This window comes from Mauremys reevesii, linkage group 19, assembly GCF_016161935.1.
Source record: "Mauremys reevesii isolate NIE-2019 linkage group 19, ASM1616193v1, whole genome shotgun sequence".
NCBI lineage: Eukaryota > Metazoa > Chordata > Testudines > Geoemydidae > Mauremys > Mauremys reevesii.
In genome coordinates this window covers 20,349,067-20,371,393 of record NC_052641.1, presented here as the reverse complement: position 1 = coordinate 20,371,393, position 22,327 = coordinate 20,349,067, and the positions used below count along the sequence as shown (strand labels likewise).

At 41.7% G+C, this 22,327-nt stretch overlaps 1 protein-coding gene across 1 annotated transcript in view; it reads right to left on the bottom strand.

Annotated features, from left to right (window-relative positions):
- Positions 1 to 810: 810 nt before the first annotated feature.
- CCDC187 (coiled-coil domain containing 187) overlaps positions 811 to 22,327 on the bottom strand; it is a 25,265-nt gene continuing 3,748 nt past the window's right edge. The window contains exons 5-17 of the mRNA XM_039505966.1: positions 22,014 to 22,160; positions 20,837 to 21,015; positions 17,673 to 17,857; positions 15,368 to 15,468; positions 13,882 to 13,963; positions 11,734 to 11,861; positions 10,830 to 10,924; positions 9,698 to 9,783; positions 5,223 to 8,221; positions 4,295 to 4,636; positions 3,583 to 3,726; positions 2,885 to 3,010; positions 811 to 2,218 (exon numbers count right to left, since the gene is read on the bottom strand). Coding sequence (XP_039361900.1) covers positions 2,063 to 2,218; positions 2,885 to 3,010; positions 3,583 to 3,726; positions 4,295 to 4,636; positions 5,223 to 8,221; positions 9,698 to 9,783; positions 10,830 to 10,924; positions 11,734 to 11,861; positions 13,882 to 13,963; positions 15,368 to 15,468; positions 17,673 to 17,857; positions 20,837 to 21,015; positions 22,014 to 22,160 — 4,770 coding nt within the window. The 3' untranslated portion in view covers positions 811 to 2,062. The remainder of the gene's footprint in view (positions 2,219 to 2,884; positions 3,011 to 3,582; positions 3,727 to 4,294; positions 4,637 to 5,222; positions 8,222 to 9,697; positions 9,784 to 10,829; positions 10,925 to 11,733; positions 11,862 to 13,881; positions 13,964 to 15,367; positions 15,469 to 17,672; positions 17,858 to 20,836; positions 21,016 to 22,013; positions 22,161 to 22,327) is intronic.

Genomic DNA, 22,327 nt, shown 5'->3' with positions numbered 1-22,327 from the left:
GTGTGCATTGCTGATCTCAATTCTGGCTTGGGCACTTTTAACTGAGAGCTCCATTAGTGGTACATTAAGAATGAGAATTTAAACACCAGAAAGTCCAGCCAACTCGTTAGCTGGCATAATTTGACATCTTCACTGTAGTCAGTGCAGCAATGCTGATTCACACCAGCTAAGGATCTGGCCTAGAATGTGTGTTTCTGTGGTAGTGCCTCTATTTGTACCCCATGACATGCTAATTTCACCAGAACTGTCTGAATAATAGAATATATTTTAATATTGCAGCTGAATGTCAGAATTGCCCATTCCACTATTTGCTTTACTTAGGGACTGAATCTGCAAAGACTTTCACACATGCTAACTTATGCAATGTGAACAGTCTCAGTGAGTGCAAAAGGACTATAACGTGTAATGTTAAGGACATGCACAAATCTTTGCCTACATCTGTAAGCTCTTTTCATGTTATGGATGTATAATTCCTAGCACAATGGGACTTTAATCTCTTATTGGTGCCGCTAGGCACTATTGTGATACAAATGGGTAACTAATAAAATAATATAAATGTATTAACATATGGTATACAATCCATTCCAGTCTGTGATGAAAACAGTTAAAAAAGAAAGCTTTTATTTAAGTTGTTCAGAAGCCTAACAAATCAATATGAAAACTGCAGCATGAAGTATCTATATTTAAAAATATAAACACAAAATACATTTGCATTACATCTTGTCCAACAATACCAAATCTTAAATATTGTGCCTTAAATATAAACAGTTACATATAATTTATATTAAATTAATTATCTTGATTCCCTGAATGAGTAAGATTTAATAAATCAACTGAACTAATTATTTAATTCCTCAGTTTTAAGCAGTTTCTGTATATTGGTAACTTAAATAAAATACCAATTAACAAATCATATGCAAACAAATCAGACGCCTAGTCTCTACTGGCCAATGTTTGTTTAAAACAGTAACAAAGTCATTGGTCTTCTCTGAATATGAAAAAAATGCAAGTACAGGGCACACATGGAAACCTTATCTAGATCAAGGAATGTGATCATCCTATTTTCCTCCTCTACTTCCTCAGTTTCCCAATTTTGCCCATTCCCAGGCAAGTCGTACATGCTCAGCATACATTCTTTTTAGGGGAATTATAATAATTCAAACAAACTCACACGTGCTAAATGCATACCAAAGGCCTAATTATTTTCATAAATATATACAGCATTCATCAAACTGGGCTGCTGATAGGAAGTATCCCATATAAAGTGCATCACAGTGTACCAACAATTGGTAGGTGTCTCATTTACATAAGAGCACAGACACTAAAACAGAAATACCTACTTGGTCATTTGCCTACCCCAGCCAGCGCAGGATCATTCTGTATAGTATGTTCTTGCTCCAGTCTAATTTTGCTTTCTCCAATTTAATCTTAAATATCTCAAGAAACTGAGGGGTTTAGCACAACCAGCAGAAAGCACAGCATGGTTCTAAGGCACATGAGCAGTAGGGCGAGATATTAGTGCACAGAGCAGGCATCGTGGTCTCATATGGGAACGAAATCCATTCCACCTGCGTAAATCCTGAGAAATTAGGGAGAGCTTGGAGGGGGTTAGGGAGATCAAATCCACTTCCACAATCCAGGGTCAGAGTGAAGAGCTGCTGGTAGCTCTGTAGCTGCTGCTACTGCAACTCCAGCCTGTAGGTTGCCACAATGACCACAGCCTCTCTATAGGTGTGTAGGGGGTCATAGGATCTGCCTAACCACAGATGTGGTGGCCCCTCTTTTGGGCTGACCCTTTCTTGGCCTTTTGGAGCAGAATATGTGGGGCTGCCATGAAGACATTATTTACAGTGCATATTTGGGTGTGTGATATTTTTTCATCCCTATAAGTCAATTGTTTGCACCCTTTTCACTGTGAACATGAACATATAACTTAGCCAGGAGATGCTGGTATTGGATGCAAAGTTCAGAATAAAAATTCTTAAGCATGTGCTTATGGAACCATTGCATTGAAACTCACAGAGCTTAAAACCTGCACCACTGTGTGCTCGAAGATAAACATCTAATCAGAAGTTCTTTTGAGAGAGATCTTTTTAAGAACTCCTATTGTATCAAGGATCAAGCTGTCAAAAATGTCTTCAGTAACTCTCATCTTCACAGCTAATTCATCCTCAGCATAGTCAGTCCACTGAGATTCTTCTTTGTGGAGCTCCTGAATCTAAAAATATAGCATAGACATAAATGTTGACATCTAGAAAAAGGGCTTGATCTTGCAAGATGCTGAGCAGTTGGTCTCCTATTCAGATAAGCAAACATGTTACCTTTAGCACACGAGTAGTTCCTGTGAAGTCTATAGGAGAAGTAACATATTTGGGGTCGGGAAGGAATTTTCCTCCAGGGTAGATTGGCAGTGGCCCTGGAGGTTTGCCTGCATCTTGCAGGAGGTCAGACTAGATGATCATAATGGTCCCTTCTGATCTTGAATTCTATGATTCTATGATTTTATGAACATGCTTAAACACTTGTTTAAAGTTTTTGCTGGCGCACGGCCATGGTGCTCAGAACCTTCCAGGATTGAGCCCAATGAGCAGACTTAATTCTGTATTCAAACAGAAAGCTAAATAAAATTAACTAATTCAAGGCCAAAATTTAGGAGTTTTTGAGTAACTGCAATTCCCATTGAAAGCAACCATTAGAACATGCAATCAAATCCATCACCTGAGCGTTAATGCTTTGCCAGTGCTGGATTATTATTGTAAATATAAAGACAGGAGAGTCATAACATTCAATATGTTATTTTAAGTAAATGTAGCTCTGTTGCAAGAGTCCATAAGGATTGTAGATTTAATATAGATAAAATATAAAACATCTCCATTATGCTTACCAGAATAAGATCCACTCGGTCCCTTTTACAATTTCCATACTTGGTCATATTAAGGAGTTTCCTCTTCATCTCCAAGCTGTTCTTTTCCAAGTTCATTATCTTAATAATTTCTCCCTGAATAAATGACTTTGAAATAAATAAAAAAAAAACTGAACTGTAATGCTATGCATATAAGATTTGTCACTGATGTGGAAGTTGCAAATGAGAAATGTTGATTTGATCTGTGAAATTCAAATTCAAAATCTGGAAATGTCCCCAAGTTTGTGGGTTTGGTGTGGGATGTGCTGAATCCTGGGTTTGGGCTTAAGGTCATCATTATTGAAAAATACATTTTTAAAGTGAGAATACTTTAAAGGCTACACCTCTGATTAAAGCTGACTAAGAGATTTAGAGGCCCAATTCCCATTTCTTTTAACATAAAAACAACTCCAGGCTGTAGAATATGTGCCTGCAGCTTAATGATTCATAATTAAATGGCTTTAGAAGTCTATGTGCTAGGGGGATTTTTGGATTAGCTGCCCACCTCACTCTCTTTTTATGCATGCATTTCAGATCAACCCTCTCTATCACCACCTGTGTTATGCTCTTATCACTCTGCTTACCTAAGTGTTATACATTTCCTTACCATTTTACTCATCACACATTCAGATCTCTACACTGACTTTCAGAATTGTGCCCTTTAAATCCCCATGATGTACCTTGACCTCACTGATATCTGTGTTTCTGCAAATATGTCTGTAATAGCGAGAATCCAAATTTTCTTTGAGCCACGGAAGAGGATTTGGATTTGCTGTCACCTGATATTCTGCGTGTAGCAGCTCATGAGTTAAATCAACTATAACCTGGAACAAAGAGGAAACAGAATAGCAAAATCAATTGAATCTGCCACTGCTATTTTTTCAAAAGTTAATTTAAGGCTGGTGAAAGGGGCCAGACTGGCAGCCCTGGAGTCTCCAGACTCAGTGCAAGATTCCCACACACAATTATATTGCTGACATCTCTAAAGTGGGTATGATTATGCCACCCTCTAGTGGCCAGAATCTAAAGAACATATGAACCCTAATACTAGTCGCGATCAGCACAGCACTATCCGAGCACCTACTGTGCAAGTATGAATGGTTTAGGCATTGCTGCTGTTTTACATGTAATAGTGAACAGGAGGGACTGAAAATCATGTTGGTTTTGTGTGTCCCAATGGACGGCAACAAAATAGTTGTCTCAGATCAGTGCAATCTATATTTTATTTCACAATAGCTTAATAAAAATAATGTATTAACTTTTCAGTTTTCTGTACCTGTTTTGATCTCCCTTTGCTATAGCCGGTAGATTGAAGTTAGGTGCTCCTTAAAAAACAATTTTCATTTTTTAAAAACTGGAAATATTAAACCGCAGCTAACACTTTAAAAATACCTGATTGTAAATCCTCTTGCTTTCTGCTTCCAGATCATCATCTGAGATGTCATTACATTCAAAATCCTTTGGCACATTGATCCTCCTAGAATTTGAACAAATGTTTTGAGGAGTCCATAGTTCATCTACTGCATGTGCAGACAGTATCTTCACATGTGAACTATTATGTGGTACCACCGGAGGAACCTCCATTGTTTTCTTCCAAGGAGCTGAGTGCCAGTGATCTAATCTATGCTGAGTTTGCCTTTGAGTTTTTATTTCCTTAGTATGTTGGATAGAATTGAGCTGATCAAAATCTTCACAGCTTCCAAAAACACCAGCATCGAGGATCTTAATAAGGAACTTGAAGGGGAAAAAAAAGAAAAGAAAAAAATCCATTGCATTTACCTTTGTATTTTTTCTCAATTTTAAGAGGTATTCAGTTTGCTAATATTTAAAGAGCCATTTAAGCTTAACAGCTAAGAGCCAGATTCCAGTATAACTGACCCCCAAGCAGATGTACATTAATGCTGCACAAAAGTTTTAACTGTAACTGTCTTTGGCTCCACGCACAACCCACCACACCCACACACACACCTTTGCTGATTGCAGGGGTGCTCTGCATGTGATGGAGTTACTCTGCGATGGGTCAGGCTGAGCATGGTCTATGCAAGAATCACGCTGAGCATGTCCCCTGATCCTTAACTGCCTCTCTGGAACGTCCCTCCCTGGGCAGAACATTACCTCAGAGGTTGGAAGGGAGCCAGACTCAGGATTCCCTTGCACATTCCCAAATAGAATTTGGCCCGAATTGTTCTCTTGACATAACTTACTGATGGCAAAAAAAAACTTGACAAGCACAAAGGTCTGCCTGCAGATACCCAACGGCAGGATCGAGGCCTAAAGAGATATATCTAGAAGACAAAGAAACTCCTGAGTCTATACTTACTGGCAAAGAGCCTTGAGGAATCTCAGAAGATAGGTGAAACATCATGTCTGCTTTAGCTCCTTGTTTCCTTTTAATTTTCTTATATTCTTTCACTGCATCATCTACAAATTTAGTTACAATTTTTTCTGCTACTGTTTGTGCTGTGTGAGGCCCATGAATGCTATGTGTGTCAAAGTCACACAGTAAGACATCCAAAACTTCAGCTGATCGCTCTGATAAGCTAGTGCTGTGATTGCCTTCTTTTTTTAGGCCTTTAACATGATTCCGCAGTTCTCTTTCAAAGGCACTTTTATATTTGTGTTCGGTTGTATCAGAAAATGCACTTAAAGTGTCATACAAAAGTTTTTTTGTGAGCTCGCTTGAGATATCATCAGCCAGTTTCTTTCTTTCTTGGTCTTTCAACAAGCAACTAATACGTTTGCTCTTGTTTACTTCTTCTGTGTTACTGTCTTTATTTCTCATTGGAAGCACACCTTCTGCAATTGTCTCCTTCTTTATCTGTGTTAGCTCTGTTGTTTCCTTCTCTGATTCTAAACATACAAAGTCAGCTTGACAAATGAATTCATTGGACATATACCGCTCATCGGTAGGAAACTGTCCTTTGTGCTCTTTTCCTGATGGCATGGACGCGTGCGATCTAGACTTGTTTTCTTTCAGTGCTGAACCTCGTGCACTGTATGTGTCTTCAGGTTTCTGCTCTGTATATCCTGTTCCCTGCTGGTTATCATCAGCACGTTTGTAGTCCCCCCTGGATGATCCATCATCAGAGAACGAGTCTTCATCCCTGGAGTAATCAGAACTCTTTTCATTATCCTCCAAGAGATGTGAAATTTGATCAGGTCTGACAAAGATGCCAAAATATTTAGCGCACACAAAGTATTTCACTCCTCCATAAGTTCCATCATGATCACCTTCTGGTTTGTCAAGTGCCACGCCAGCCCAATAGCCTTCATCAAAAGAGGTACACCCCTTGAACATCAGCGTACCTGGCTGGATGTGCTTCACTAATACTCTGTCTCCAACTTCGAATGATAATAATGGGTTGTCATGATCTTCCTGAGCTTTGGACAGCGTTAAAAATGGCTTGCTTTGTTTCTTTAAATGTTCCATCCTTTTAATGGTTTGACCTGAAGAAGTGGGACTTGACATACAGAGTGAGCCTAATGGCTGCAGTGTTGTCTCGTTTTCCATTGTCACATGTTCTAATAAGTTCTCCTTTCCGCCTGAAATAATTTCTTTACTCCAACAACCTCCAGAGAGAGTCCCGTCCTGAGCTGAAAAAACATCCATTAACTCTGAAGATGGTGGGGGCAATTCTTCAGGCATAGCGTTATCACCTAATGAGGGTAACTCGTCTGTTTGTCCTGACACATCTTCATTCAGAGAATAGTGTGAATCTCTCCTCTCGGAGAAGGTCATTTGTTCTGGCGGAGAAGGGAAGTCTTCTGTGCTGAAGCTAATGTCCCCACTTTTTATCCCACCTATCTCTTCCGGTGGTGTGGGAAGGTCCTCACTGTACAATGACAAATCTTTTTTATTAGATGATGGTAAATCAACACTTCCATAGGATAGCACTTCATCAACAGGAGACAGTATTTCTGACAAGGTATCTTTATCAATAGGAGGCAGAACCTCATCACTGATAAAAATCATATCATCTTCACTCTCAGAAGGGCAGCGTCTCGCTTGTGGCAACTGCTTTTTGGAGGTGATAGAACAAGACGGCACCATCTCAGGTTTCTTGAAGGTTTGTCCTTCTCTTGCTGAGTTTTTTTGATTTTGTGCAGCCACCCTCTGAAAGGTTTGTGTGTCAAATGAACTGACTTCAGCTTCTGTAGGAGCCTCTTCAGAACTTGTGGGCACTGATAAGTGTGGCGATGCAATTTCGTTTGGTTTGTTGGATATGTGTCCTTCAGTTAAAAGTTCTGTCTGATTAGTTTTAGCTTCCTCTAAACCTGACGAGTCTCTGGAGGCTAGTGAAGAGTCTACAGGAAACAATGGCATCTGTTCATTTGTCATGGATTTTTTAGGTGGAAGCAATACACAGTTATTGAACTGCTCAGGAACAGCATCTAGATGCTTCAGGGAACTTTCGGATGGAAACCACGTGAATGCTACTTTACTCTGACCAACAGATAAATCATAACTTTCCCCATCCTTTTCAGCTTTGCTAGTTGCAGAACCCTGTTGTTCAAAGGTCTTCTCAGTACAAAAGTCATCATTATACAATAAGGAGCTGGATGGTGAATCTGAATGCTGCTCAGATTTTCCCTGAGAGGGGATCTTGTTTACACTGCAGTTTTCTGAGCAAGGCAGTAGAGCTGAAGCTTCCAAGTACGGCTTGCTCCTTCCATTAGCAGTGTTATCGAACTGAAAGGAAAATGGTTCTTCTCTACCTGAGGCACTTATCGTTGGCTTTTCGCTGTTTGAGGAAGTGACAGAATGTGATTCATAAGCATACTCATATTCTGAAACATCTCCAAGACGTTTTTCAGAGCCATGAAAGAGCGATGAGGCCTCACGATTGCAATCATCGTGGGGCACTTGTTCATCACATATATCACTGGATAATAATTCATTTCTGTCACTTACTGCTATCTGTGCCTTTGTCAAAGGGTTAGGAAACACATCAGCATCATCACCACCACACAGTTGTTGCTGGATGGTAAACTCCTCAGGGAGGCTGATATCTGTGTCCTCAGGTTCTAATTCAGAGTCTGAAACAGAGCTTTCTGAGACATTGAACCGAACCGCAGTCACTTTATGAAATTCAGGGAGGGAGTGGTATGAGTTTACACTCTCACATCTCAGAGAGGAGTCGTGTGATTCAGTGGATGATACTGTGGACCCTAGTCCCTCTGAACATGTTTTCAAAGCATGCTCTTCATCAGAGGGATCACATGGATCATTGTCCACATGCTTAATCAGCTGGTTGTCCTCAGCAGGATTTTTCTCATATGGTGCAGATACTTTCGCTTCTTTTTCATTGACTGGAACATCTGCCAAAATCAGCGATCAGGACAGTCATTTAGTTTTATTTTAAATGGTTACTGTCAAGTACTTGAGCCTTCAAATCCTGCAATCCTTTCCTCCTAGGGCCTTTCCTCCCTTACTTCAATCAGTCTCGATCTGGGAGTGCCTGTGGGGAGCCAGCTGCAGGACTTGGGCCTATTCTCTTTTTCTTTTCAATCTGCTGTTTGCAAGAATCTTTTAGAAATTTGCAAACAACATTTCTCACCCTCTGGGTATTAACTTTTTCCATCTGGCAAATACTGATTTTTTTATATAATATATATGTAATACTTTCCTACTCAAGCTACACCTTCTGTTCACAGTTGCATTTTTCATTTCAAAGTCAATAACACTAACTGTGCAGTCAAGGCAAGCACCATTTTTAATATGATATTGTGCATACATTTAAAATAGGCCAGATAACACTGAAGAGCTAAATAATGTAAATAGTGAGCAAATATAATAACCTCCAGAAGGTTTAAATTCAGGACTTTCACCACCAAAGCATAGACCTCTATCATTTGAGCTAAAGGAGTAATTCCACTACCTGGTAGCAATAGTAGGCTGTTATCTTTTATGAGGCCTGGCTGCTAAAAGGGGTTGTGACTCATCTGCAAGTGTTTTTGTGATGTATCTCACACTGGTAATAAAAGAGTTAACTAGAGACAGAGCAATTAATTCACCTGGTTGCACCTCTTCCTTCTTATTTATTTGTATTAAGCCCAGCTGGGGAAGGAACTGTGTGGGGAGCATAAAGGGAGAAAGCCCAGATGAGAAGGAGGCTGCTGGGAGAGAGGGGAAGAACTCTGCAGTCCATCTCTAGTTGGTAGAGAGTAAAGGAAGGACTTAGAGAGAGGCAGATGTGCAGCAAGCTTAGGAAGGGGCTGTGGGAAAGGGCCTGAAAGAAGGCCAAGATAGGATGAAATCCAGGGAGGCAGCAAATCTTAGCTGCTCACCACAAGGTCCCTGCCTGGACTGGAACCCAAAGGACAAGGAGGATCTGGGGTCCCTTCTGATCCACTGGATAAGGTGGTATGGAAACACCCTGACACAAGGGAAGAAGGACTATTGAGTTTAGAGCTAGACCTCCAGGGAGAAAGCCCTGGGAGGCATCATTGCAAAAGCGTGGAAGGACATCTCTGCAGAGCCTGGGAAGGGGTGAAGAACCCGCAGGCAAGCAAGCCTGGGTAGCAGCAAGGCGTTATGTTCATTTGAGTTTAGTTTGTTGGACTCTGTGTTTACCATGGAAGGGGTGAGACTAAACATGACCTGACTGAAAGGCTGAGGTGTGAGAAGACACTGGCCATCTCAGGGCTGGAGCAACTGTTGGCAGGGAGAGAGAGAGGAGGAGAGTCTGCTACTCCCACATCCAGCCATAAGGGGGCGCACCAGCCGTGAGTCAACCCTTCTATGGCGTTACACAAAAACACAAACTTTATTGCAAAAAATTGTTTGTTTCTTACCTTGCAGTGGAAGGATTTCAGACACCTGGAGTTTTTTTACACCCATGTAAGTGATGTCTGAGTCTTGTTTGGAGTTCACATTTGTCCTGGAAATACAGTCACACGTTTGCTGGATTTAAAGTATCCTTCCAGTGAATTTAGGAAGAGCTTGGCATCCATTAGTACTTAAACCCTGTATTCGGGTGATCTTAATGAATGCTGGATATAATGTTAAATATGTCAATCATTGTCTACACACAATAAATAAATGCGCTGGTCAAGACAAAATGGTATTACGTATTTTTTAACTGTGTTCTCAGACACTGATGGCCTGATTCAAAGTCTACTGAAGTCAATGGGAGTCTTTCTATTGACTTCAGAGGACTCTGGATCAGCTCTTAGCAGTAATTTCTTACACATGTAAACTGGAAGTCAATGCCCATTTTGCTTATGTGACAGTTACTTCATCAGACCCATAAAACGATTCCGCATAAACCAACTGTCATTTTCAATAGGAGGAGTTAGTGCCTTCAGTATCCTGACCCATTATGTCGCATCTTATATGATCTTCAGACACATGTATACTATAAGCATAGATTAGGGCCAAATGTTCCCTTGGCTGTATGGCTCTATGGCTCTCAACACTTTCAATGGGATTTTCATACTGGCATCCAAGTGCAGAACCTGCCCCTTATATCTAAGTCTGTTAACCTGGAAGAATAATTCACCCTTGTTGCTCAGCTGTGATTTCATATCCTATTGCAATCCATTGCTTTGAATTTACTGTGATTCGACTGCTCAGGAAGTCAATACACGGCCTGAGAGGTCACTCAGTGAACGAGGGGTCTCCACTGGAGCCAAGCAATAGATGGCTCCACCCCCTGACCTCCCTCCCAGACCACAGAATGGCAGTGGAGCTGTTCTGTGCTTTCCCTCAGTGCGGGGGGAAAGGCTAATGGATCCCTGCAGGATTCCATGGCACACAAGGTGAGCAGACCCTTGTGCAGGGTCCCTATGTCCTACTTCCCCCTTTCTGCAGTAGAACCAACCACTAGCATTGGGTCAGGGCTCTCTGAAGTTGGGACAGGCTTTGATCCTTTGTGAATGAAACAGAATATGGGACAGAAGTCCATGTTCTCAGGGGTTAACGTACCTCGGCTCCTCTGACTGCCTTCCTTTTCCTGTCTGTGCTTCCACTGCTGAGGTTCCACCTGATATCAACCCTGACCCTCTGTCACCATCATTAGCCTGCATGGACCATGGTTAAGAGACAAAGGAAGAATCAGCCCCACTGATTATGTAGGAGAAAGAGAATATAAATGGAGAGCTGTATAAGTAGGGCCCTGCCAAACTCATGGCCATGAAAAACGCGTCACGGATCGTGAAATCTGATCTCCCCCCTGAAACTGGGCTATTGTAGGAGAGACCAGATTTCACAGAGCTAGGCAGCCAGAAAGCGGCAACTGCTGGCTGGGAGCCCAGCACTGAAGGCAGTGCCACCACTAGCAGCAGCGCAGAAGTGAGGGTGACATGATGTGGTATTGCCACCCGTACTTCTGCGCTGCCGCTGGCGGTGGCGCTGCCATCAGAGCTCGGTGCCTGGCTAGCAGCTGTCCAGCTCTGAAAGTGGCAGCACAGAAGAAAGGGTGGTAATACCATGACCCCCACTCCCTACAGTAGGCTTGCGACCCCCCTCCCCACGACCCCATTTGGGGTCAGGACCCCCATGGTTACAATACCATGAAATTTCAGATTAAAATATCTGAAACTGAAATTTATGATTTTTAAAATCCTATGACTGTGACATTAACCAAAATGGACCAGGAATTTAGTAGAGCCCTATATATCAGAGTTGTACTGCTACAGTAAGCCAACCTATCCGATTTAAGGGTCATACATTAACATACCGCAACAAAGCACTGGCACAACGAGTTAGCTTTTATGCCAACAGCTTGAGTTCATGCTGTCTTGCCGGCTGATTTTGAGGGTTTATTTGGTTGCATGTTTATCTGGGAAAAAGCCAGTTTCAAAACATAAATAGCAGCCCCACCATGCACCTTATATGGATGGCATGAGCCTTCGTCTTCTCCTGCAGTCTCTTGGCTTTCTCCTTGCACCCTGTGCACCTTTTCCATTGTCAGTGTATCACTTTCTAATTCTTCCACTGAGGATGAGGTAGCATTACCTGCAATACACAGATTATTGGGACACAGAAGGAAGAATCTACGGCCCTGTGCTCTGCATTAGGAGCACCAGGCTGGCTCTAACCATGAGAATGTAAAGTGGTGCCAGATGATTAGTGTGGCTTTTTTGACCATTGTATGTAAGGATATTTTACTCCCACAAGAGCTGTGCTAGCCAAACTGTGTCTTCTACCACTGTTATACCTAAAGCTATTAGTCCCCTCGGTCTACCTGTAGATGGGCTTATGTAAAGCACTGATCACTGAAGCATCTAGCAGATATGTAGGTAATGTCTCTGGCATGTTTTTATAAAAAACTGGTCTAGTCTAACATGATTCTCAGACAAAAACTACCCCTGTTCACACTGGGAAGACAACCATGCAAGCTCTTACTAAACACATTCGTACTGCATATCGTTTGCTTCTGAAAGCACTACATCAAGTGTTTGGGCAGAATTGATAAATATATTCTGAGTGGTGATGTTTGAAGAGTGCTAGGTATTCCCCATGGAAACACTGGAATGAAACAACAAAATTTCCATTCCAGTCACAGTTTTCCATGGAAATTTTCAGTTTTTCAAGAAAAAAGCAAAAATATTTGTTTTTTTCCCTTCCTTTTTTCCCACTTCTGGACGGAATAAACAAGAGAAATGATTTCAACACGAGAAAAGCTATGGGAAACAGGGTGTTAAATTTAGGAGTGAAGGATAAGAGAAGGGTTGAAAGACCCAGACGAGATGGATGGCTATTATACAGAAGGATGTGATTAGCTGCAGAGTTTCCAAGGAATGGCATCAGGAGAGACTGAAATGGACTCAAAGACACAAGACCATATAGATGGAACTAAACCTAGAAGAAGAAGAAGGGAAGAGAATGGAGTGAAGGGGGAGAAAAAATGAGAACCAAAACATTCTGTATTTTTCAAAATTTTGACAAAACCATTTCATTGAAAAACCATTTTTTCTTGAAAAAAGTGTAACACAAATGTTTTGACCTGCTCTAATTCCAAGTCTGAGAAAGCCTCGGTAATCTTCCACTGTCAGCACAGAAGGAGCCAGCTAGGGAACACTGGCAGAAAGCAAAATACCTGTCCTGTGCATGAGTGTTAACAGTTAACCAATGGCAACCTTAGGTAAAGAAACAGAGCTGAGCTCTGGACAGGGAATACAGATGAGGACAAAAACACTAAATGTGAAATCCTGGCCCCATTGAAGTCAATGGAGAAACTCCTATTGACTTAACTGACTTAAAATGTGACTACCCACATCCTCAAAGTTAGGCACATACTTAAGTGCCTTGTTGAAATGAAGCTTATACTATGCCTATGTAATCTGGATCATTGTTATAAAAATAATTACATAAATGAATTGAGAAGCCCTCATCATGGGATCTGGGTGAATTTGATGCTCCATTAGTAAAAATGATACAAATAAGAACTGATGCGACCATATATATATATTTATAATCCAGAGACTCTGCATACACAGAACTATATAAATGATATAACTGTCTCATATATAAAAAGCCAGTTTTATTTGTTATAAGTTGAACTCAGAGCAAGAAATATGAACTGAAGATAAAACCTGGAAACAAAAATAACTCCAGTATGTCCTGTCAAAGTCTATCTTTAGCTGATCTATGTTCTTTTAAGATGCAGACCCTTAAATTATTTTGAAAATACCTCAAAAGAAAGTAAATTGTTAATGACACAATCCAAATAAGTTATGATTTTGTTCTGCAAAAGCAGTATAATCATCTCTCATAATAACCCTTAGACAGATCTCCAACATCTTGCCTAAAGGTGATTTATACATTCGGTACAGTGAGCAAGACACTTAGGTAATAAATGAGAAGACTGTCTCTCTTTCTGCCTATATTAAAGTTTGATTGAAGCGGTTGAAACAGATTGGACATAATAGCATTAAATATGATTTACCAGTTCCTTGAAGAGTATTTCCTACTCAAGCAAGGCATAAGTTACACCGAGTGGAAAGTATCCCCAAACCTTTCATTGTAAACTCACAGTCATGGGAATTAATATCCTCATTGTCTTTAGGGGCTAGTGCTCGGTTTGAAACAAACTTCTTTTCCTTATGATCGGAATCCTAGAATGTAAATGTTCAAAGGTCAGAGTTAGTATTGTAAAAGGGCAGAGAGAGGGGCCAGGTCTACACTACAGACCTACATTGGTATAACTACACCCCGAGTGACGTAGCCATACTGACCTAACCCCCTGTGTAGACAACGCTATGTCAACAGGAGAGCTTCTCCCGCCTCTCGCGGAGGTGGATTAACTGCGCCGATGGGAGAAGCGTCTTCACTATAGCGCTACAGTGACACAGCTGTAGTGCTGTACGTGAAGACATGCCCAGACTCTCTGCAGTTGGGAGATTTGGCACAAAGCCAGTTAAGCTATGTCTACATTGCAAAGAAAAACCCACGGCACCAAATCTCAGAACCTGGGTCAACTGACTTAGGCTGTGAGGCTATAATTAGCAGTGCAGACATTCCCGCTCAGGTTAGTGCCCAGACTCAGAGACCTTCCCTGCCTTGCCAAGTTTCAGAGCCCCAGCTCCACCTCACGTGGGAACAGCTACGCTGCTGTTTTTAGTCCCACTGCCTGAGCCCCACCAGCCTGAATCCATTGACTCAGGCTCTTAGACTGGGCACTGCGCGTTTTTCTTTGCAGTGTAGACGTACCTCAGAGTACGTCTACCCAGCAGCTTGGAGCATGCCTCCTGATCCGGATAGGCAGATTCACACTAGCTCCACTCAAGCTGGCATGCTAAAAATGGCAGTATGGAAGTTGCTGCAAGGGTGGCAACCTGGGCTAGCCACTTGAGCTGGCTTCCAGGGGGTTGGGTGGGCTTGGACTTGGGCGGCTAGCCAGAGCCACTGCCCGGGCAGCAATGTCCACACTTCTATTCTTAGCACGCTAGCTCAAACAGTTGGTGTGAGTCTGTCTACCTGGACAGGGAGGCTTGCTCCCAGCTGCTGTGCAGACAAACTCTTAAGGGCCAGACAGTGGCCAGGCCTATACAGAGACATAAGGAGGCGTAAGACACCCTCTCACCCCCCACCCCCACCCCACATACCCCTATGCAGCCTCCCTGCATTTCTGCTGCAGGTGGGTGGTGGGGATAATAATCTGCTGGTATGAGCAGGTAATAGTTTACTGCCCTTGGGAGCAAGAGAGGGGAAGGTTGGGTCGTTGCTTAGGCCACACAGCATTTAAGCCTGAAATAAACAACATACAGTACAAGGGAGCCATATTTTCAAACCGGTTACCCTTAGTAACTTTAACCTAGCAGGTGATAAGCGCTCCTGCTTATAAAGCTATTCAAGATCTTAAATGGTGGAATTCACCCTTGCAGGGAGGGTGAAGCCAGTATGAATCCAATGCGCCACTTCATCGCTGTTTGGACTCGCCCATAGGCCTTGGGGTAGAATTACTTCAGTGGCCATGTGGTCATAAGTGGACACAGGAGCTCAAAGCAGGATGTGCTTACAAGGAATTCATGGGCTTTGTCTTCTATCGGAACAGGGGTGAGTGTAGCTTCATCCATTTTGGCTGAATTTGTGTGTTCCGAATGTAAGAGAGCATTAATCTCTGAAAGACATGAAGTTCTTAAAGTTACAACAGTGTATTTTTATGCATGGCTAAGTTAACTTATACTTTAGTTTTCTGGTAAATTCAATGCAATTTTTTTGTGGTTTACAAAAAGTGTCTTTAAGTAAACTTTTTAAAAAAAGATTTTGCCCCAAATATTCCTTGTCTGAATAAAAATCACCCCAACAGTAGCAGCAACTAACAATAATACTTAAGACTATTCAAACATTAACTATCTAAGCACACAGCTATTTTTATGCCCATCCTATCCATTTAATTAATTTACTAGAAGACCAATCTCCTGCTATACAAACCTCCCCTTTCTTTTAGGGGTTCAGCAAAAGTACCTCTGTTTTTGTTGGCCAGGAAGTGAGACTCAAGGATGGGTTGTTTATAGTGTAAGCTGGTTTTTAGCTAGTATTTGTTCTATTAAGAAAAGGACCCAGGAATATTGTCAACCCTCATAAGCGTTCATATTGCACAGTGAGTGTTTGTGTGTAAGAAAATATTGATCACATTTTCCCATGGGAGATACCATGAAATTCCCAGCCTGGAGAAACGATGATTTACAGCAACACTTAGATGCAGCTTTGCCAACATCTTAGAGCCTCTATTATTTTTTTACTGTTAAACAGAGACAACCCGCACCTGCCAATAGTGAGGGTGCAGAGTGAGGGCAGCGGGCTTCAGCAGTGTTACTGAGCACGCTCAGTCCATGTAAGCATGCTCAGTCAAAGCTAAGCAGCAAATCTGGGGGCAGCACATGACCCCCTCCACACATTGCCTCTGCTATCAAAGGGTGAAACACCTCTGTGCAGGGGCTTGGGATCCAAAGTGAAATACTCTCTCAAAGTACATATCTTCATCTTAGGTGAAAATTTTACCCCTGTGCAGAGAGCTGGCACAAGATTTATGTATCACTTAAGGCCAGCTTAAGCCCCTAGCTTTACACTTTCTGAGTGCAATCGTGGCCTTACTGAAGTCAATGAAAGTTTTGCAAGTCACTTCAATGGGGCCTGGATTTCACCCTCTGGAGGCAATGCAGATGACATAAAATACATGAGGTGCATTATGAAACATCATAAACCTGGAACATGCGCATCAACTGTCTGCCAGCCCAACGTTATCAAGCTGCATTCTGTATACGGCAACCAACTGTGTGGCACGTAAAAGTATTGCCTGTTTGCAAAAGACCCATTTGTACTTATACTGTCTTCTGGTTCCAACATTCCTTAGCTTCTTATGCTGGGATTTCATGGCCCTGAAGAAACCAGTTTGACATCTATTTAATTCTGCTAGAACTAGTGCTTAAATCTATCCTGTTAACCAAGTTACACTGTATTATAAAAGTGAAACCACTCTGCAGTGATTGAAGCTCCCTAGTAACTCTTGAGTAGGCCACAATCCAGAAGTCCAATCTGGCGATGACCAAAACATGGATAATTGTGGCAAGGTCTACTTAGGACACCAAAATGTAGCAAACCTAATCCAACAGAAATATTTTACATTGGTTCAAATGAGGGTTGAGACATACATTCATAGACTTTATGGCCAGAAGGGTCCATCATGATCATTTAGTCTGACCTCCTGCATACTGCAGGCCTCAGGACCTCACCCACCCACTCCTGTAACAGACCCATAACCTCTGGATGAGTTACTGAAATCCTCAAATCATGGTTTAAAGACTTCAAGTTACAGAGAATCCACCATTTACTCTAGTTTAACCCTGCAAATGACCTGTGTCTCATGCTGCAGAGGAAGGCAAAAAAAAACCCAGGGTCTCTGCCAATCTGACCTGGGGGAAAATTTCTTCCTGACTCCAGATATGGTGATCAGTTAGACCCTGAGCATTTCAGCAAGACCCACCAGCCAGACACCTGGGAAAGAATTCTCTGTAGTAACTCAGAGCTCTCCCCAACTGGTGTCCCATCACTGGCCATTGGGGATATTTGCTACCAGCAGTCGCAGATCAGCTACATGTCATTGTAGGCAGCCTCATCATAACATCCCCTCCGTAAACGTATCAAGCTCAGGCTTGAAGCCAGTATTGTGGCCTTGAATTAATTGTCCCCTTTTAACAGATCATTTAAAGTGCTACCTGGAGGGTTTCAGCTTTCAACTTCTACCACGTTTGCTTGTTTTGACGGACCGATCATGCCACTCAATCGGGATGGTTCTGGCATGGAAGCTTTTGTATTAGATACCTGTGTTTTCAGAGTCTTTATCCATCACAAGTAGGCTTGTGCTTTGATCACTGGAATCAGATGGTTCCTTGGCCATTGTTTCAAACACCTCAGGATCTTGTGCACCTGAACATCGCTTCCACCGCTGAGGCAGCTCTGTCTGTTGCCTGCCTTGCAGCGATGTTTTCTCTTTCTCAGTAGGAAAGCTGTACACAATTAGACAAGCAATTAATGATTTCAGGTTGGGTTCATGGTTGCCAATTAATCATGACAAACCCAGGGGAAGTCAATAAAGGTACGTATCGAAGGCTACTGCAAGTCCAGCTTAGAGGCTGGAGAATGCTTACGTGGGTATGTTTGTAGAAAGAGCAGCAGAATATTGAAGTCAGTAATGCTACCTGCGTAGAGCATTTATTTTCCATTCCAAACCCAGGTAGCAAAGAAATGGCATTTTCCCTTCATCTCATCTGTTTCCTGGTTTTACATAGTGGAAATTCCCATCCTCTCACCCATACACAGTGGAAGACTAAAAAAAATCAGCAGCATCAAGGAAAGCAAAACATAGGGCCAAATTCCAGCCCCTGGTGCCCACATGCTGCTCCTACAATGATTTGCTAGATTTCAACAGTTATTTTATATGAAAAAATCTAACATAACAAATCTGCGGCCATTTGAGCTTCACATGTTGGTCACCATAACTGCTTTGAACTTAACAGGGACTGGGAGATAGAATTCATATCTACCTACTCCAAAGGCATAGAGCTCTACCATTTGAATTAAAGGAGATTCTCCATTAACTGTTAGCAATACAGGCTCCATGACACATAGCTGAGCAATTTGATTCCATCCAGCAGAAGGCAGTGGTGCATCCTAGTCATTTACTACAAACACACTGAAACACTTTTCATATGTCATCCATTGGGCTAAAACTAACTATCTTCACTTCTAGGAGTTAATCAGCTATTGGATAACTGCAAAATATATATTTTTTATTTTCTCTTTTTTAATTTGGACAAAATGGTTTTCGGTGGTCATATAAAGCATCTAATATCACCAATCCTTAAAATTTCAATTGGAAATACATTTCAGAAGATGTGACTCCTTAGCTGAAAACTGTTATTTGACAATATAACACGATTACATAAATGTTTTTATTATTTTTGTTTCCTTTTATAATTATTATAAACAGTGTAAAACATTCAGATTAAAACCACTATACAGAATAAAGCTTAATAAGTATAATTCCTTAGGATGAAATATTGAGAACAAGCAATAATCATTAGGAAGTGGTATAGATTTGCTTAAACTTACAGCAATATCTAGTCCTGCTGTGCATAAAAATACATATAGTATCTGTTCCAAACCCCACTAAAGTCAATAGGAATCTTTCCATTGACTTCAATGAGCTGTGGATCAGGCCCCAAGTCTTATAGGAGAATGCTGAAAAAATAATATAGGATTTCTTCTGCTGTTTTCCAATTAAACTGGGGCACCAAGGTTGCAACATTTCCTGTTTGGATGAGGCTCTAGGGATGGTTTTAAGGAAGGGTTAGCTTCTTTCCAAATGAACCAACATTGCAAGGTGTTTTGAAGTAGCCTGGAAGCAGAAAGTTGTGCAGTCAGATATCACAGGTGGCTCTTTACAAGTTCTGGAACGCAGCACCTGGATACCAGCCTGATCCACTCATATAATCTAACACTAGCAGTGCTTTCAGAATGTCAGCATTTACTTGTTATGTTTGGGCAGTCCGAAACATTATTTTAATTTTGCCTTAATTTTGTAAGTGTTGCTCCACTGCCCACCCCCACACAAACTCTGAGACAGTAACAGAGAACGCCAATTGCTTTTAATTATTATCCTGATCAGTATAAAATATTAATGCACCTGCACTGGCGAACAGACAGCATACGTATCCTTCTGTGTTCTTACACATGAAACAGATCTGTATACAACAATGCAGCCACAGTTTGGGTACATTTTGAGCCCCACTAGGCCCTGTCTGCTATGGACGTGGGCTAATATTTACTCTTCCACTATGAGCAAACTTGTCAGTAATAAGAAGTGAAAGTCCAGCCAAGAAACCTTCCTAACGATTCCTGTGACTTGTAATCAATAACAACATGAATTATAGATCAGTTTCATGCAGAGATTTATTTGAAAACCTTTCCCTCTGGGAAGCTAAGTAAATGCTCAGCACTGACTCACCAGCCTGCTATACTGGCTCTTAGTTATAATGAGTGAGGCTCCTTTACACAGAGAGAGGTGTAATTTATATTTCCATATATATATACACACACACACCCCTCTACCCCGATATAACGTGACCCGATATAACACGAATTCGGATATAACGCGGTAAAGCAGCGCTCCAGAGGGGTGGGGCTGCACACTCCAGCGGATCAAAGCAAGTTCGATACAACACAGTTTCACCTATAACGCGGTAAGATTTTTTGGCTCCCGGGGACAGCGTTATATCAGGTAGAGGTGTGAGTGTATATATATATATACACACGTTACACCTATTTTTCTAAAGCAAACTAGTATTTATGTGTACATTTACCTCAGCCTGCTTTGGAAGGCTGCTGTTCAGAGGGTATGTATGAAATCCTATGAGTGTTTTTTAAATCTTATTTTCAGAAGTGCTGAGCACCCACTATTCCATTTGGAGTCAATGGGAGTGGCAGGTACTTAGATGGGAAACCATGAAGACAGTTCAGATACCTGCCTGTTGGACCCATGTGCCAGCAAAGGAATGTGTAACACTGTTTCTGGGGGTGACCTCTTTCAGACGAGCTGTAATAGCGTGGTTTCACTATAGTTTGTCATTAGAGATCGCATAGCCCTTTCTTCATCTCCAAATTCCAGCTCAGATAACTGCATTCTGCCTACAGAAACTCCCACTGCTATGTCAACTGGGCACAATCTCCCTTTCTGTCCTAACCTATTGTGTGTTATTGCTGTATGCTGATCAGCAGCTGTAGCAGTGTGTCCCACAAGTTCTGTGTAACCATGACAAGTCTATCTCTCAGGGGTGCTGGAAGCTTAATTATCTATGTTTAATGAGTCTCAATGCCTTGCTTTAATGAGTGGTCAGTTATCTGGGATATAGCAGCCCACATCCTTTCCTTAGCTGGTTTTCTCAGTAACCATAACTGCAAAAAAGAATTTAAAAGCTATTACCGACCTCTTGTATTTCCTGCTCAGTGTATTATTTAACTGGGCACAACTGTTTCCATTCCTTGACAGAACAGGCCTTTGTGAGTATGCTGTAGCTTCTGCTGGCATGGAGGATATTGCTGGACTGGAAATTGTCCCAGTCTTCTGCTTTATTGCTTCTTCAGCATCTGCTGAGCTGTTTGTAAACTAAAAGGAACAGGGCAATGCATAAGAGTTTACTGGTTATTCCTTAGAGGCAGGGACTAGAGGTTGCAGCAGTTCCTTGGAATGGAAAATGACTGAAATCAGAACTGACGCCCATTGAAGAAACCCAGGTAAACTCCCATTGACTTTAATGGGTGCAAGGTTAGGCCATCACTGAATGCATTTGAAAATGCTACCCTTAAAATATACGTATAGGGCCAAATTTTACTCTGATACACCAGTAGAAATCTGCATTCACTGAAGATAGTGGTGTTACACTGGATTTGTTCTGATGCAAGTAAATCCTGAATCCTGGGCCTTTTTCTGCAGGAGTGGAAGGCCCTTTCTTCTATGGAACCCCTGCAGTATAGAGGGGGAAAGATTTCAGAAGCCCACTGACAGGGGTGTGCAAACTCTGTATTGGGGCTCTTTGGGAGTGGATCTGCAACAGATCTACTATCTTGGGCATTTACCTCTTTTGAGCAAAGCTGGTATTACCAATGCCAGATTCTGCCAGATTGACTGGCACAATATAATCAATATAAAGACACCCCACCCCAGATTATGATGAGGAGTCACATTCATTTGTACTGATATTCTTGAGGCAAAGGGCTAGAACATTAATCCCATGTGCCTTTCCTCTCTCAATTCTGTCACGTCACATGTGCATCTCTATTCTGCACGGCAGAGCATTTATGTGCTGTTGTTCATAGGCTGCTAGGGTGGAGTGAAATTTACCCACACGAGGCCTCGCGCACAGCTTATACCAACTCTGCAAAACTGTATTCACCAGCTTGCTGAGGCAAGTAATTTTTTTAATGGGCAAGTAAAATACCATTCCTCTTTTCCTATAGGAATCAATACCATAGCAACATTTATCATTGCTTTCGCTTCATTACTGCAGTTAATAAGATACCAAACCCATGGCTTTCCTCTACCTGTAATGCCCCCAAATCTGCCAGTGTCAAATGTAATGGTAGCATTTCAAGAGGTCTATTCACCTGTGGCCCTTGTGCCAAGCCACGCAGCGCCCGCTGGAGTTGTGCTGTTGACTGCTGCATCAGTAAGATTTCTCTCTGCTGTTTTAATAGCAGCTTTCTCTCCTGGTGAGCTGCCCTGTAGATATTTCGCAGGTGCTGGATTTCCGCCTGCACAGAACAGACAGCGAAGAGAGGGAGCATAAGTTACAGTTAAAATACAAATACACGTGAAAAAGGCCTACAGGTCAGTTTATGATCATTAGTAACAAGTGGAAATATTGCAATTAAAGTGCATTTTGGATATTCAATATATAGAGAGCTTTTTATGTGCATTT